Source organism: Terrapene carolina, unplaced genomic scaffold (assembly GCF_002925995.2).
Source record: "Terrapene carolina triunguis isolate 2854851 unplaced genomic scaffold, T_m_triunguis-2.0 Scaffold68, whole genome shotgun sequence".
In the NCBI taxonomy this organism is placed as follows: Eukaryota; Metazoa; Chordata; order Testudines; family Emydidae; genus Terrapene; species Terrapene triunguis.
In genome coordinates, this window is record NW_020664419.1 from 67,331,596 (window position 1) to 67,349,935 (window position 18,340).

The 18,340-nt window shown below is 38.5% G+C and overlaps 1 protein-coding gene across 1 annotated transcript in view; it reads right to left on the minus strand.

The window, feature by feature from the left end:
* Positions 1-18,340, minus strand: part of PPFIA2 (PTPRF interacting protein alpha 2) — a 624,013-nt gene that overhangs the window by 79,543 nt on the left and 526,130 nt on the right. The window contains exons 17-19 of the mRNA XM_026648822.1: positions 15,486-15,621; positions 14,614-14,834; positions 1,913-2,150 (exon numbers count right to left, since the gene is read on the minus strand). Of these exons, the coding sequence (XP_026504607.1) occupies positions 1,913-2,150; positions 14,614-14,834; positions 15,486-15,621 (595 nt within the window). The remainder of the gene's footprint in view (positions 1-1,912; positions 2,151-14,613; positions 14,835-15,485; positions 15,622-18,340) is intronic.

Here is an 18,340-nt window from a genome sequence, read left to right on the forward strand (position 1 = left end):
GCTGCAATTTAAGCCCATTACTTCTTGTCCTGTCCTCAGTGGATAACGAGAACAATTTATCACCTTCCTCGTTATACCAATCTTTCATGTACTTGAAGACTGTTATGTCCTCCATCAGTCTTCTTTACTCTTTTCCAGACTAAACAAACTCAATTTTTTCAATCTTTCCTCATAGGTCATGTTTTCTAGATCTTTAATCATTTTTATTGCTCTTCTCTGGTCTTTCTCCAGTCTGTCCACATCTTTCCTGAAGTGTGGGGCCCAGAACTGGACACAGTACTCCAGTTGAGTCCTAATCAGTTCTGAGTAGAGTGGAAGAATTACTTTTTATGTCTTGCTTACAACACTCTTGCTAATACATCCCAGAATAATGTTTGCTTTTTTGCAACAGTGTTACATAGTTGACTCATATTCAGTTTGTGTTCCAATACAAGCGCCCAGATTCTCTTCTGCAGTATTCCTTCCTAGGCAGCCATTTTCAATTTTGTATTTGATTATTCCTTCCCAAGTACTTTGCATTTCTCCTTACTGAGTTTCATCCTATGTATTTCAGACCATTTCTCCAGTTTGTCAAGATTATTTTAAATTCCAATCCTGGTCCTCCAAAGCACTTGCAACCTCTCTCAACTTAGTATCATCTGCAAACTTTATGTGTTCTCTCTATGCCATTATTGAAATCTTTTATGAAGATACTGCACAGAACCAGAACCAGTACAGATGCCTGAGGACCCCACTCAATATGCTCTTCCAGCTTGAGTGTGAACCATTGATGACTAATCTTTGAGTAGTTTTCCAGCCAGTTGTGCACCCACCTTACAGCAGGTTTGTCTTGGCTATGTTTGCCTAGTTTGTTTATGAGACTGTCATGTGAGACAGTATCAAAAGCCTTACTAACATTGATATATATCACATTTCCTGCTTCCCTCCTATCCACAAGGCTTGTTACCCTGTCAGAGGAGGATATTAGGTTGGTTTGACATGATTTGTTCTTGACATATCCATGCGGACTGTTACTTCACCTTATTATTTTCTGGGTGATTACAAATTAATTGATTATTTGCTCCATTATCTTTTCGGGTATTGACGTTAAGCTGACTGGTCTGTAATTCCCTGAATTGTCCTTATTCCCTTTTTTTAGATAGGTACTACATTTGCCCTTTTCCAGCCCTCTGGGATCTGTCCCGTCCTCCACAAGTTCTCAAAGATAATCACTAATGGCTTAGAGATCTCTTCAACCAATTCTTTAAGGATGTATTTCATCAGGACTTGCTGATTTGAAGACATCTTCCTTGTCCAGGTAATTCTTAACTTGTTCTTTCCCTATTTTAGCCTCAGATCCTACCCCATTTACACTGATGTTCACTGTGTTAGTTGTGATCACTGCTAGCCTTTTTGATGAAAGCTGAAACAAAAAAGGCATTTAACACTTAGGCCATTATGATGTTTTCTGTTATTGTCTTTCCCTTCTCATTGAGTAATGGCTCTACCTTGTTCTTGGTCTTCATCTTGCTGCCAATGTATTTTGTAAAAAAAATTCTTGTTATCCTTTATTTTCCTAGATAGTTTAATCTTGTTTTGTGCCTTGGCTTTTAGAATATTGTCCTTGTGGGTTTTTTATATTTATCCTTTGTCATTTGATCTAGTTTCCTCTTTTTAGTATGACCCTTTTTTTGAGTTTCAGGTCATTGAAGATCCTGGTTAATCCACCAGGTCTTTTACCATACTCCCTGTTTTTCCTATGGATTGCCATAGTTTGCTCTTGTGCATATGTAGAGACAACAAAATATGGACAAAACAAATTCTACAAGGGAGTAGACGAGGCTTGGTAAGGACTACGCAAACAGCAAAAACAATTTGATCAGTTTATTTTAATAAATATCATGCTCAAAACTGCCATCACACATTTCCTTACCAGTGTCATGACCCCCATGCGATCCATTTCTCTGGCTGGACTGCGAGGGGTGAGTTTAGGGGTCGAGTGCCCACTAGGAGGAGAAGAGCTTGCAAGCGATGAAGCTGTCACTGATCCAGTGATAGATGTACCTGGGTGAACTCTAGCCAGATTCAAGCCTTCTAGACTGACACTAGCTACTCTGTTCTCTATTTCTTCAGCACGCAGTTCTGTTGATTCTTTTTCTTCTTGAATTAACCTTATAGAGTGAGAAAGCATATGATAATATTCTGGTCAGTGTCAGCTACATAAGGTGTGTTTCAGGCTCTAACAGCAACTTCGCTTCTTTGAATAGTTGAGTATGAACTTACCTTTGCAGAAGTTTTATGTGCATAGATGTGAGTAAACCCATAACAGTTTGATAAACATTAGAGGAACAAAACTGTATTAAGAATACTGCCTCGTAACTATTTATTCATAGTTAAGGCTGCTAATATACAACAATTTAACTATAAAAACAGTTTGGGTAAAATTTCAAAAGGTCCTCTACTACAGCACCATTAGTGAGCTTGCAAAATACAGGCACACGTACTTCTGCATACACTTTGCAGGTACAAAAATGTGCTAGCAGACTGGATAAACTCTAATATTTGCAAGTATTAGAATCCGCACCTGCAAAACCTATTGGACCCATATTCTAGGTGCTGATCTAACAGGAAATCAAACAAGAGGATGTGTGAAGTTACCCCCACTGCAACTAACACTAACTTGTTTTATGTATTTAAGCTTTATATTTAGCATTTATGTTATGTTATTTATACTGCTTCAACTGTCTACAGTTGGTAGCATTTTCCCAGTGATATTCTAAAACCAGTATGACTAATTCATAGCATTATAATTAACTTTTAGTGCTAAGTCTGGATTCCACCCTGCTAAGTGGCCTTTCAAGTGGTGTGGGCTGCCGAAGGCAACACACATTGGGTGATCTTCTGTGTCAGTAGCAGCATATGTCTAGTGCTTCTTTAACTATGTTGAGTAAAAAGAACAAGAGAGCTCATCACTCCTATTACTGTGCTATGCTCTATAGACCTCAATCTGCAATATGCAGGACCTCCGGCAATTTCCACTGGTTTCCACTCAAAGGGATCCCAAAGACCTTCAGCGTGGCTCTTGAGGATATCTTTTCCTGCTCTCAGGGAGTAAGCTCAATAAGAACTATAAGGCAGGAAGGCAGATAGTCCTCACCAGCAGAGAAACATGACAAAGAATAAATGGGAGACACAATTTAGCATTCACCATTGTGTTTCACTTAACATTCTCAAAAAGCTTCTTTACTCATTTCCTGAGAGTGGTCTGGTTACTTGCTACTGTTTAATTCCATCTCCTTCCCACCGAAATGATTTCCTCAGTATTAGCAGGGCAGATGCTCCAAACAAAACCCAAATTCCTATACTGTAAGCCCTGTTCTAATAAATACATGTGCTAGCATGTGGGCTGCACCCACATGAACTCCCAACAGATCCCTCAATCTGGTCCCCAGGGTATAAGTTAAAGCAACTCTGAGGTTGAAGGCCAACTGAGTAGGACCCAAGGGGCTATTCTGTCAGACAAGAGATACCCCAGACAGGACCCTTGCAGTGGGCATAGTGACTCTATGCACCCAAGGTTTCCTCTAGGCAGGGGAATCCTCAGAGAACTAGATCTGTCAGCTGTACAGCTGCTTTGTGACACCAGAAAGTCACAAAGTAGCCAGAGCAAGGGACAGTAACTGCCCCAGAGACTTCAGGTTTTCTCTGGACAGTGTATTAAAAAGGGGATGACTCACTACAGGGACCATCTGTTTCTGAATGAATTTCACTACATAATGTACAAAAGGGCACTCATTTATGAGTAGTTTGTCCTTTCTTCATCCTCATCTGCCCTCTCAGTCACATATGGTCAAAACAATTACACATTTTCATATAGGAGGAAAGGAAGAGGTATTAGTATATCTAGAGGCAGAAAGAGCAGATGAAAGAATTGTGCAAGATACAAAGATGGGATCAAAGAAGTCAGTAGCAGCTCCTTAAGTTTTGAAATAGAGACAAACAGGCTGCCTCACAGATGTCTACAGTGTGGTCGTCCCTTCTCTTGTGCATGTTAGTAATAATGCTTTAGTGGAACATGTCTTATTGGTAAAAGGGAAACAATTTTTTTTGATGATCTATAATGCAACCAGCTATCTCCAAAATACAAAAGCTATTATAAGAATCTTCTGAAAGGAAATCCTTTATTTGATATTTAAAAAAACAAATTTACTAGGGCTGTCAAGTGATTAAAAAATTAATTGTGATTAATCACAATTAAAAAAATTAATCGCAATTAATCGCATGATTAATCACGATGTTAAACAATAATAGAATACCATTTATTTAAATATTTTTGGATGTTTTCTACATTTTCAAATATACTGATTTCAATTACAACAAAGAATACAAAGTGTAAAGTGCTCATTTATATTTATTTTTGAATACTGAGACTACAACTCTAATCAGTCCTACTTCAGCCAATCACTCAAACAAGTTTTTTACATTTGCAGGAGATAATGCTGCCAGCTTTTTGTTGACAGTGTCACCTGAAAGTGAGAACAGGCGTTTGTATGGCACTGTTGCAGCTGGTGTTGCAAGATATTTACATGCCAGATGTGCTAAAGATTCATATGTCCCTTCATGCTTCAACCATTCCCGGGGACATGCGTCCATGCTGATGATGGATTCTGCTCGATGGCGATCCAAAGCAGAGCGGACCGATGTGTGTTCATTTTCATCATCTGAGTCAGATGTCACCAGCAGAAGGTTGATTTTCTTTTTTGGTGGTTTGGATTCTGTAGTTTCTGCATCGGAGTGTTGCTCTTTTAAAACTTCTGAAAGCATGCTCCACACCTCGTCCCTCTCAGATTTTGGACAGCACTTCAGATTCTTAAACCTTGCGTCAAGTGCTCTATCTATCTTTAGAAATCTCACTTTGGTACCTTCTTTGCGTTTTGTTAAAACTACTGTGAGTTTTCTTAAAATGAACATCTGCTGGGTCATTATCCGAGATTGCTACAACATTAAATATATGGCAGACTGTGAGTAAAACAGAACAGGGGATATACAATTCTCTCTCAAGGAGTTCAGTCAAAAATTTAATTAAAGCATTATTTTTTTAAAGAGCATCATCAGCATGGAAGCATGTCCTCTGGAATGGTGGCCGAAGCATGAAGGGGCATACGAATGTTTAGCATATCTGGCATGTAAATACCTTGCAATGCCGGCTACAAAAGTGTCATGCAAATGCCTGTTCTCACTTTCAGGTGACATTGTTAATAAAAAGCAGTCAGCATTATCTCCCGTAAATATAAACTAACTTCTTTGTCTTAGCGATTGGCTAAACAAGAAGTAGGACTGAGTGGAGTTTTAGGCTCTAAAGTTTTACATTGTTTTGTTTTTGAGTGCAGTTATATAACAAAAAAAAAATCTACATTTGAAAGTTACACCTTCATGACAAAAAGATTGCACTTCAGTTCTTGTATCGGGTGAATTGAAAAATACTATTTCTTTTGTTTATAATTTTTACAGTGAAAATATTTGTAATCCAAAATAATAATATAAAGTGAGCATTGTACACTTTGTATTCTGTGTTGTAACAGGAATCAATATATTTGAAAATGTAGAAAAAACATCCAAAATTACTCAATAAATTTCAATTGGTATTTTATTGCTTAACAGTGCGATTAATCATGATTAATTTTCAAAATTTCAATTAATTTTTTGAGTTAATCGCATGAGTTAACTGCAATTAATTGACAGCCCTAAAATGTACCCTACTCATTTTGTTTTATTGTGTAAAACACATCTAATGCGGTTCTACTTCATGTGTGCTGAGTGTATGGTCTCCAGATACAACTCAAAATAATCCATGGAATTTGGAGACGCTTTGTATTTTTGGATAAAATGTAAAATCATGTCAGACTTCAGGGATATTGTATCAGTAGAGATCACAAAAAGGAGCTAACAGAAAAGGAATCACACACTGTTGAATGTCTATTGTACTATTTTACCTTATATATGGAATATGAATTTGCCACTAAGAGAAAACCTCTCTCTCTCTCTCTCTCTCTCTTTTATCATCAAACCAGACATGGGGAGGGGGGGCGGGTTAGGGGGGAAAATAAAAAGTGTAGACGCTCAAAACTATGTTATATGTCTTAAAAATCTATAACTTTTATGGAAAAAAAAAGAAATACAAAAAATCTGCAAATGAACAGTTAAGGGATGGCTGCAATCACAATTTCCTGCTATCACACAATCTTTCATCACTCAACATAACCCTACCCCAATTTACACTTCCACCCAACCTAAACTTTGCCCTCTCTGTGTTCATTTGTGAGGAAACTTTGCTGTTGGACCTACATAGTTGTTTTTCATGTGGTTTACTACACCTGTAGGAGAGACTTCAAAAGGAACATAGTCCCATGGTACATTAAATTATATTAAAGTTCTATCAATTTGTCTCATCGTGATAAGTAGATGTAAGTAAATCCCCACTGGTGTTATGAAATGTGTTGATTACATTGGGCTGGAGTCTCCGTCTGCCAGGGGGTAGGGGGAGTGCATGAGGTAGGTAGGGGAGGCAGGGCCTGAGTCAGGAGAAGGGAGGGGGCCATGTCTGCAGAGGGGAGGAGAGGAAGCATGGCAGAGCATGATGCTCTGTTGGTGAAAGATCTGCCAGCAGCTTAAGTTAAAGCTTCCCCTCCCACCAATATTTTAAAATTTACAATGTGGCCAGGAAACTAAGATCAGCTCCTCTCATCCCTCTTCTGCATTGCATCTGAGCTCAGGCTGGGCACAGTGGAGAACTGAGTCCACTGTATTTAGGCTTATGTAACTTTGCCAGTTTGTCTTTTTGACTACATTCATTATTGTGTCTATCAGCAAACATGTTAAGTCCCGCATCATCCAACAGTAATGTTGTAGTATAACACAATGTAACCAAGAAACAAAATACTGTGTCCTGCCATTTTAAGGCATAAACTCCTCTGAACAGTGTTCCTCACTCTGGCCCACCAGAGAGAGGGTTTACCGCAGCCTTGTCAAAAAAAGAAAAAGAAACAGACAAAGGGATGGCTGGCTTCAGATGGAGGGAAAGCCAAACATCCATTTATGATGTCTCTTGAAAACAGGCTAGTTACTCTGTGTGAGCAAAAACAACAAGAAGTCTGGTGGCACCTTAAAAACTAACAGATTTATTTGGGCATAAGCTTTCGTGGGTAAAAACCTCACTTCTTCGGATGCACTTCTTCTTGTGTGAGCAAGATTGTCAGTTTCTCTGTTCCACTGTTCCTTGTCTGAGCCTGGGAGCTTCCTATACCTATTTCCTCCTCAGGCTGGGAAGAGAGGAAAAGAGAAAGCTTCCTCCCTATTGCCTCTCCTTTACATCCTTGCTCTAATGAGCCCCTATTTAATCTCTCTGCTGCCTACCTTAGTGGGGCATAAGTATGCCCATTCACTGGATCTGTATTTGATATGTCCTTGTAATTCCTTCATTTGCCCTCCCTCTCCAGAAAACCAAAACTAAGGGGTACTTCCCCTCAAATGAGGCCAATGAAACAAAACAAATGCAGTTTGTAAGTCAAGCCAAGAATAAGTTTGAAAATTATTTTCCAAAAAAATCTGACAAAGAACCTTTTTAATCACCAGAATTGTAAAACTCATGTTTCTATTTTTTTCCCAAACTAGTCAGGAAAAAAAACACCTACCCTGGGATAAGATGTGGTTTGTGAAATTTTAGGAGGGTTTGTTTCTTTATGGGAAAGATAGGACAGCGATTCTTGAAAAACTGAATTTATAATGAGACACTAGCTTCATCCTTAACTATGCAGTGGCTTCTTCCACCATATAATAGGAAATTTATGGATCTATGTGATTTTCTGTGGCGAAGGTATGAATATGAATTTGAACCCAAATGAATACACAGGACCTTTAGAAAGGTCTTTTAAAAATAATCCATACTAATAGAACAAGAGAAAACACTCAAACCAAATTGTCTGTTTTATCCCCACAAACTAATGAGTAAGAAATATTTGTCTATGAATGTTGTTGCATTTCGTTTCACTGGAAAATGGGATGCGGCATTTACTCATTCTCATGGTAAAATGACTCTCTTACTGTCGAACACTCCGATGTTCATGCACAGGGCCCAAATACTGCCCTAGGTTGCTCCCACTGTGTTCTTTAATAATAGTTTATAAACAACATACTGCTTCCATTTACTTTCCTATGACCCATAAATATATATCCACGGGGTGAAAAATATCCAGTTCTGAATTGCAGTAATATGTGAACCTAAAAGATGGTGGGCTGAGGATTTAGAGTGAAATGTGAAAATAGAGACATTAAATGAAAGGAGCCATAATGCCTAAAGTATAAAAGAAGCTAAAAGGTCCCTTGCTGAGATCAATCTTCTTGCCTGAAATCCATTTAAGAATTGCCATAAAAGGTCTACAGTATTTTCTGAACTGATATCTGATGAAAGATCTAATGTAGATCATATTCTGGGAATTAAAATAATCTTTTCCATGTTATTAATAAATCTAAATTTTAGATCAGTTTGGATAAAACAGATGATCACCCTCTTACATAAGACATATTGCATGAATAAAAAACATCTTATCTGAGAATATAGCAGTAGGGATATATTACCGATCACCTGACCAGGATGGTTATAGTGACTGTGAAATGCTCAGGCAGATTAGAGAAGCTATTAAAATAAAAAACTCAATAATAATAATGGGGGATTTCAATTATTCCCATATTGACTGAGTACATGTCACCTCAGGACGGGATGCAGAGATAAAGTTTCTTGACACTTTAAATGACTGCTTCTTAGAGCAGCTGGTCCTGGAACCCAATTCTTGATTTAGTCCTAAGTGGAGCACAGGATCTGGTCCAAGAGGTGAATATAGCTGGACCAATTGGTAATAGTGACCATAATATAATTAAATTTAATATCCCTGTGGCAGGAAAAACACCACAGCGACCCAACACTGTAGCATTTAATTTCAGAAAGGTGAACTACACAAAAATAAGGAGGTTAAACAGAAATTAAAGGGTACAGCACCAAAAGTGAAATCTCTGCAAGCTGAGTGGAAAGTGGAAACTTTTTGAAGACACCATAATAGAGGCTCAACTTAAATATATACCCCAAATTAAAAAAACAGTAAGAGAACCAAAAAAGAGACACCATGGCTAAACAACAAAGTAAAAGAAGCAGTGAGAGGAAAAAGGGCATCCTTTAAAAAGTAGAAGTTAAATCCTAGTGAGGAAAATAGAAAGGAGCATAAACACTGGCAAATGAAGTGTAAAAATACAATTAGGAAGGCCAAAAAAGAATTTGAGGAACAGTTAGCCAAAGACTCAAAAAGTAATAGCAATTTTTTTTAAGTACATGAGGAGCAGGAAGCCTGCTAAACAACCAGTGGGGCCACTGGATGATCGAGGTGCTAAAGGAGCACTCAAGGACGATAAGGCCATTGTGGAAAAACTAAATTAATTCTTTGCATCGGTCTTCACAGCTGAGGATGTGAGGGACATTCCCAAACATGAGCCATTCTTTTTAGGTGACAAATCTGAGGAACTGTCCCAGATTGAGGTGTCATTAGAGGAGGTTTTGGAACAAATTGATAAACTAAATAGTAATAAGTCACCAGGACCAGATGGTATTCACCCAAGAGTTCTGAAGGAACTCAAATATGAAATTGCAGAACTACTAATTGTAGTTTGTAACCTATCATTTAAATCAGCTTCTGTACCAGATGACTGGAGGATAGCTAATGTGAAGCCAATTTTTAAAAAGGGCTCCAGAGGTGATCCTGGCAATTACAGGCCTGTAAGCCTGACTTCAGTACTGGGCAAACTGGTTGAAACTATAATAAAGAACAATATTGCCAGACATATAGAGGAACATAATTTGTTGAGGAAGAGTCAACATGGTTTTAGTAAAGGGAAATCATGCCTCATCAATCTACTAGAATTCTTTGAGGGGGTCAACAACCATGTGGACCAAGGGGATCCAGTGGATATAGTGTACTTAGATTTTCAGAAAGCCTTTGACAAGGTCCCTCTCCAAAGGCTTACGCAAAGTAAGCTGCCACAGGATAAGAGGGAAGGTGCTCTCATGGATTGGTAACTGGTTAAAAGATGTTTCCCAAAGGGTAGGTATAAATGGTCAGTTTTCAGAATAGAGAGAGGTAAATAGTGGTGTCCCCCAGGGGTCTGTTCTGGGACCAGTCCTATTCAACATATTCATAAATGATCTGGAAAAAGGGGTAAACAGTTAGGTGGCAAAATTTGCAAATGATACAAAATTACTAAAGATAGTTAAGACCCAGGCAGACTGCGAAGAGCCACAAAAGGATCTCTCAAAACTGGGTGACTGGGCAACAAAATGACAGATGAAATTTACTGTTGATAAATGCAAAGTAATGCACATTGGAAAGCATAATCCCAACAATACATATAATATGATGGGGTTTAAATTAGCTGTTACCACTCAAGAAAGAGATCTTGGAGTCACTGTGGAGAGTTCTCTGAAAACATCCACTCAATGTGCAGCGCCAGTCAAAAAAGCAAACAGAATGCTGGGAATAATTAAGAAAGGGATAGATAATAGGACAGAAAATATCACATTGCCTCTATATAAATCCATGGTACGCCCACATCTTGAATACTGTGTGCAGATGTGGTCGCCCTATCTCAAAAAAAGATATATTGGAATTAGAAATGATTAGGGGTATGGAACAGCTTCCATATGAGGAGAGATTTATAAGACTGGGACTTTTCAGCTTGGAAAAGAGACGTGTAAGGGGAGTAATGATTGAGGTCTATAAAATCATGACTGGTATAGAGAAAGTAGATAAGGAAGGTTTAGAATGGGTAGGTTTAGAAGATAAAATTAAAAAAGAACAAGTTAAAATTCACTTAGAAAAGTTAGATGCCTGCAAGTCACCAGGGCCTGATGAAATGCATCCTAGAATACTCAAGGAGCTAATAGAGGAGGTATCTGAGCCTCTAGCTATTATCTTTGGAAAAATCATGGGAGACAGGAGAGATTCCAGAAGACTGGAAAAGGGCAAATATAGTGCCCATCTATAAAAAGGGAAATAAAAACAACCCAGGAAACTACAGACCAGTTAGTTTAACTTCTGTGCCAGGGAAGATAATGGAGCAAGTAATTAAGGAAATCATCTCCAAACACTTGGAAGGTGGTAAGGCGATAGGGAATAGCCAGCATGGATTTGTAAAGAACAAATCATGTCAAACCAATCTGATAGCTTTCTTTGATAGGATAACGAGTCTTGTGGATAAGGGAGAAATGGTGGATGTGGTATACCTAGACTTTAGTAAGGCATTTGATACGGTCTCGCATGATATTCTTATAGATAAATTAGGCAAATACAACTTAGACTATAAGATGGGTGCATAACTGGCTGGATAACCGTACTCAGAGAGTAGTTATTAATGGTTCCCAATCCTGCTGGAAAGGTATAACAAGTGGAGTTCCGCAGGGGTCTGTTTTGGGACCGGCTCTGTTCAATATCTTCATCAACAACTTAGATATTGGCATAGAAAGTACGCTTATTAAGTTTGCAGCTGATACCAAACTGGGAGGGATTGCAACTGATTTGGAGGATAGGGTCATAATTCAAAATGATCTGGACAAATTGGAGAAATGGTCTGAGGTAAACAAGATGAAGTTTAACACAGACAAATGCAAAGTGCTCCACTTAGGAAGGAACAATCAGTTTCACACATACAGAATGGGAAGAGACTGTCTAGGAAGGAGTACAGCAGAAAGGGATCTAGGGGTTATAGTGGACCACAAGCTAAATATGAATCAACAGTGTGATGCTGTTGCAAAAAAAGCAAACATGATTCTGGGATGCATTAACAGGTGTGTTGTGAGCAAGACACGAGAAGTCATTCTTCCGCTCTATTCTGTGCTGGTTAGGCCTCAACTGGAGTATTGTGTCCAGTTCTGGGCACCACATTTCAAGAAAGATGTGGAGAAATTGGAGAGGGTCCAGAGAAGAGCAGCAAGAATGATTAAAGGTCTTGAGAACATGACCTATGAATGAAGGCTGAAAGAATTGGGTTTGTTTAGTTTGTAAAAGAGAAGACTGAGAGGGGACATGATAGCAGTTTTCAGGTATCTAAAAGGGTGTCATAAGGAGGAGGGAGAAAACTTGTTCACCTTAGCCTCTAAGGATAGAACAAGAAGCAATGGGCTTAAACTGCAGCAAGGGAGGTTTAGGTTGGACATTAGGAAAAAGTTCCTAACTGTCAGGGTGGTTAAACACTGGAATAAACTGCCTAGGGAGGTTGTGGAATCTCCATCTCTGGAGATATTTAAGATTGGGTTAGATAAATGTCTATCAGGGATGGTCTAGACAGTATTTGGTCCTGCCATGAGGGCAGGGGACTGGACTCGATGACCTCTCAAGGTCCCTTCCAGTCCTAGAATCTATGAATCTATGAAGTGTTGTTTACTACTTCTCATAACACAAGAACTAGGGGTCACCAAATGAAATTAATAGGCAGCAGGTTTAAAACAAATAAAAGGAAGTATTTCTTCATACAATGCACAGTCAACCCAGTCAACACAACCAAATCCTTGCCAGAGGATGTTGTGAAGGCCAAGAACCATAACAGGATTCAAAAAAGAACTAGACAAATTAATGGAAGATAGATCCATTAATGGCTATTAGCTAGGATGGGCAGGAATGGTGTCCCTAGTCTCTGCCAGAAGCTGGGAATGAGTGACGGGGATGGATCATTTGATGATTACCTGTTCTGTTCATTTCCTCTGGGGCACCTGGCACTGGCCACTGTCGGAAGACAGGATACTGGGCTAGATGGACCCTTGGTCTGACCCAATAGGACCATTCTTATGTTCTTATGTTCTTAAGAGGGTGACCATGTCTTGGTGGACTCTCCTGACTGAATAACTTTCCCTGAAATTTACAAAAGGGAATATTAAAGTAGCTAATCTGACCATTAGTTATAGGGGTATCTTTACAAGCCAATTTTTTGATGAGAGTCACTCATGCTTCAGGGCATCGGCTGATAATTTCTGTGTGTGTGTGTGGGGGGGGGGGGGGGGGAATAAAAATTTTTCTTCTCTCAGGTCAATCTACAATACTACAAAAATAACTAAGTGTGTTATGTTTTTTCTCTCTTTTTTGCTTTCCTCTAAAGCATCAGGTACTAGTTATTGCTAGAGGCAAGATGCAAGACTAGATGGATCAATGATCTGATTCAGCATGACATAAATCCTATCTATCTACATTACCTACAGATATGTTCTCTTCTCCAAACCCCCACTATATCAGATAATTGCTTCTTAAAAGGTCAACACTTTAATTTTTAAAAAAAGTTAAGATATTTGTTTAACTTATAACCTTCTGACTAGTCAGGGTCCTGATTTCCTTGTAATAAAAGAAAACATGAATAAAATTCCTTGTTTTCCCTATATTGGGAATATGCTATTTTAGCAAGATTTAAACCCAATAGTAAAATTTTCCATTGGCCTATTATCTTGACAGAAATGCTGTGAAACAGATTTTAGAAAATTGAAGCAAAATTCTATATGAATCAAATGGAAACATGTTGGGAGTCCCAAATACTCAACTATAAACCTACAGTGAAAAATAAGCGGCCTCAACCCACCCTAGAATGGAAAAGTTTTTAATGTCATTTTAAAACATGCTCAAGAGTATATATTACACTGGGCTCTATTCTTTCAAGGCTACCTTACACAAAGAGAAAGACTTGAGGAAAAACTAGCACAAGGTGAAGGGGATATTTCAAACTACTCTCCATCTGATTACTAAATAGTATGGTAACCTATTGGTATGACCTGGACATTGATGCATTAATGACATCTCTTTCATCTCTTTCCTCGGAACTGGGAGGTAATGAATGGATGTTCTGAAGAAAACATGATCAATTTATCACACAATCTTTTTAACCTACCTTTTTTGACAAAACAGGTGAACTGTGGTTCTGCTGTGAAAAGTGTCTATTAAAATAGCATCCTTGGGTTCAATGTTTATTGCCTCTCAATAATTCCAGATGAAATTAGTGCAGTTTAATACATTGAGGTTTTTTTCCTTGTCTTTGAGCCCTATAACTCGGTCTGGGATATGAATCTCATACTGAATTCCTTCCTGCTTTCATACCATTCTTAGTAACCCAGACCCATATGAGGTGTATTACAGGTGTAACTAACAGCAGGAACCATGCATATCACTGAATTCAAATCTTCAGGATAACAGTTCATTAATGGTAGAATGGAGTTATGTAGGATGGGCATGTAAAAATCTTGAAAAGAAGGCCTCTGAATAAAGGTCTATCAGAAAGCTTCCCTGTGTTAGTGTACCCTAAAATAGCTTCTTCTACAGAGCTAACTATTTCTCTTCCCCTTGCATGTTCTTCGCAAGCTCCATGTTTAAGAAAGGAAATTGCTATCATTACTTCCACTATAGTACATATTCTTATACATAAACACATACATTCCCCAATTACTGCCCTGGAATGCATGAGTGGGGCTCCCACTGCAGTCTATGGAAACTGATCCTGAGCAAAATGGGGAAGATTGATCTATGACCAGAAAACACATTGCAGTTGGTTGATGTTAGGTACCTTATTTCTTTGTTGATTGCATCTAGTTGCTCCTGAAGCATCATGGCCAGAGTCTGGGCATCTGAATGCCCACTTGGTGACAGAAGATCCATGGAGCTAAAAATAGTTTCTCTATCATCGTCATCAATATCAGACATTTCGGTGTCACTTTCAAATGGGTGGCTGCTCAAGACTCCAATCTGCTGAGTTCTGTTCCACTCATGATCCCCAAGAGATTTCACCTACGCAAAAATGTACAAAATGCATATCGTTTAGTCTGAGAAACTATTTCAAAGATAGCTTGCTGGAAAATGGAAAAGATGAAGCATTAACATTTTAAAATACTGGCTCTGTCATTATTAATCCCTTTCTTATTTGTAACAACATTAAGAATGATAGATTTATTTGATGAGAATAAAGATGCTGTAAAGTTCTTTCATATGGTTTCTACTGCAGTTCAGCATTAACTAAGGAAGAGATTTTCAAAGGTGTCCAGTTAGGTTTCCAACTCCCACTGAACTTGAATATCTCCCTCTGCGCTATTCGTGTTGGCTGCTATACAGCAGTGGATGTACTTGTAGATTTGTATGGAAAAATCCTATTGTTTGCTGAGAAAACTACACAATTTGTAACCCCATTGAGTATCTTCTACAAACAGAGGTACACTGTCATATCCCAGTGTGGGGATTTTAATTGTTAACATGCGCTATTAATACCATATGCAATTAAAAGAAGATATCCTATAAGCTGTCAGCAAACTAGTTAGTTAAGGCACTTTTGTGGTGCATTATGTATGCCAGTGTTTAATGCTGTCATTGTTTAGGAATACATTGTAATAATGCATGCAAAAAAGCTTGCAGTGTTTCACAAGTGAAAACAATTAAATGGTTAACCTTTGGTTCATCTCTCCGGACCCCCATACGACCTCTTCTGGGTCGCCTTATCACTTTAGTTGACCTGTAGTCAGATTGGCTATCAACCAAGGAACCCACAGAATACCTCAGTTCTGCTGATGTGTCAAGGTGAGATCTGAAAAAGGATTGAGGCAGAAACAATAGGTAAATTCAAATAACGGTAATGATAATACAGTTCCTTTCATTCTAGGGTCTCAGACCTTTATTGACATTAATTCATTAAGCCTTGCAAGAGAAACTACACTGGGGACACAATTCAGTGAACATTTTCTGAACATATGGTGGGGGTAATAAAGGAAATAAATCTTGACCCTTTTTATATTAAACAATTAAATAACAAACCACAACAGCCCAGATCCGCAGCTGGTGCGAATTGGCAGAGCTCCAATGAAGTCAATCAGCAGAGTCGGCTCAACATTAATCATTTTTGCATATCCCACCCTAAACACTTTTGTAGTATTACTTTTCTATGTAAGCAATTGTTGCCATGACAGTGTTATGCGATCATGAATGAAAAGGAAGATGAATCAATCTGCTTATTAAGACATGCTCTACATTATGATAATGTTAGTCAACTTCCCAATGATATAAAGGTTTATGGTTATGATTGGAATGCTACATCTCTGGTACTATGTTAATAGTTTAAACTAATACAACTGATACAGCCTAAGAACCTTGGCTTCCACAAGTGTGTTTGGGGCATGACTCCGGCTTTTAAACCATTGGCTGCATAGCAGGGCTGGGGATGAGGATGGTCTAAGCTCCAGGACAACAATGGAAGAATTGTGGCTGACAGTCAGAATTCTTCCTAGTTTTCCTGTGTGTGTGTGCATGCTAGAGTGGGAACACTGCCACTCACTGAAGCAATGCAGCATTCTCTTCCTGCCCAACATCAGTTTTGCTGGCTTGTGGGGACTGTGGGGGGAGGACACAGACTATGTTCCCCTTCCTTGACTCTTTTCAGGAGATTAGTACCGTGACAGAACTAACCTAGGGCAGTGCTTGTACCTCCCAGACCCATCACAGTTGCTGCTCATAGTGGGAAATAAGGGGAGTGAAGTCTCCATGCACCCTCTGAGAATTCTTGAACAGTCATGAAGATTTGGCCACATTTTGGCCTTCGCAAAAGAATGCAATTGGCATGATAACATTAGAGAAGTGAAATGTAATGTTACAAATATTGTAGTGATGATACTTCATCAGTATCAAAGTACAACACTTTATTATTACTTGTTTGTTTGTTTATGGTATCTCCTAAAGATGTGCTAGTAGCCTTCCAGGCAGACAGGAAGCAATGGTCTGTGCTCTCTGGAACTGGCAGTCTGAAGACTGACACACAGACAGAAAGCAGTTAGGGGGAAAGGGTAGATAATCTTTGTGTTTGTTTTAGCAGGTGGCAAATATACTGTTGCATCTGTCATCTCTCATTGTACTAACTTGAATGGAGAAAAGAAAATGGTTAAGAAAAGTAAGTTGTTACTCCTACACAGAAGGATTTTTTAAAAATAATATATATGTTATAAATAACAACAGTGAAAGGAGAATCTTATCTGACTACTTGCATTTCTGTAGTAGTCAAGAAAGTTACTCTATCTAGAATGCACATGAAAAATATACCTCCATATTTAAATTTTAACTCTTTTCAAACTGGGAAAAAAAGCTTACAATCAGCTTGTGACCATCTTCCTTAAAAGGTTCACAGCAAGGTTAATAATCAGTTTTCAAGAAACAAAATATGATTTTTATCCCTAAAAATATTTCCTTCAGCTCAGTGGAAGAATGTTGCCCAAGAAAATAATGGCTTTAATCTTTAGAGATGAAAGCTGTCTAAATAAAGGTATGACTGATTTCCAAAATGAAGGAAATCATTCAGAAAATCACATTTATGCTAAAATCATAGAACCATAGAATATTAGGGTTGAAAGAGACCTCAGGAGGTCATCCAGTCCAATCCCCTGCTCAAAGCAGAACCAACACCAACTAAATCATCTCAGCCAAGGCTTTGTCAAGCCGGGCCTTAAAAACCTCTAAGGATGGTGATTCCACCACCTCCCTAGGTAACCCATTCCAATAATCTGTAATATCTGTAAAATCTGTAATTCTATTAGAAGAATATTAATGTAATCCTCCCTTCCCCATTTCAGATATGTATTCTATAAATAGATTTCAACAGATGTTCACTTTCACTACAGGATCACTTATTTTGAACTAAAATAAATTGTTGCCTAGAAGAATGAGGCATTAGCCTAAATTTTAGCAACACCACATTAGTCGGAAAGTGAGAGCAACTGGTATTATTAAAATGTAACCACCTGATGGCTGTTCAGTGACATAGGACCATTAACTGCATCTCCAGTGAGCATGGAGTGCAGAATCAGAGTCTGGGTGATCTCAGTTGGAATTCCTATTAGGAAAAAACACAACTGCGGTTATTAACAGTTTCTCCAGAGAGATCAGAGACAGGACTGACATGGAGACAGGACTGTCCTCTTACATCCATAGATAGATCCTTCTCTAGCAGAAAAAAGGTACATTGGCTGTATGATGTGGGGAAGCTTGTTTGCTAAAAGGCTAAGATTGCACAAGGTATTACTACTCTGTTGGAAGGAAGAAACTGTTCCTCAAGATTTTAAAGATGCTTGTTTCATCCAACTCTACAAAAACAAAGGAGACAGAAGTGACTGTGAAAGCCACAGAGCAATATCTCTTCTTAACATCATGAGAAAAATCTTAAGCTGTATTCTTTTACCTAGACTTCAAACTTTAGCTGAGAATAATCTATCCTGAGAGCCAATGTGGCCTCTGCTTGGGAAGGCCCAGCATAGACATGATCT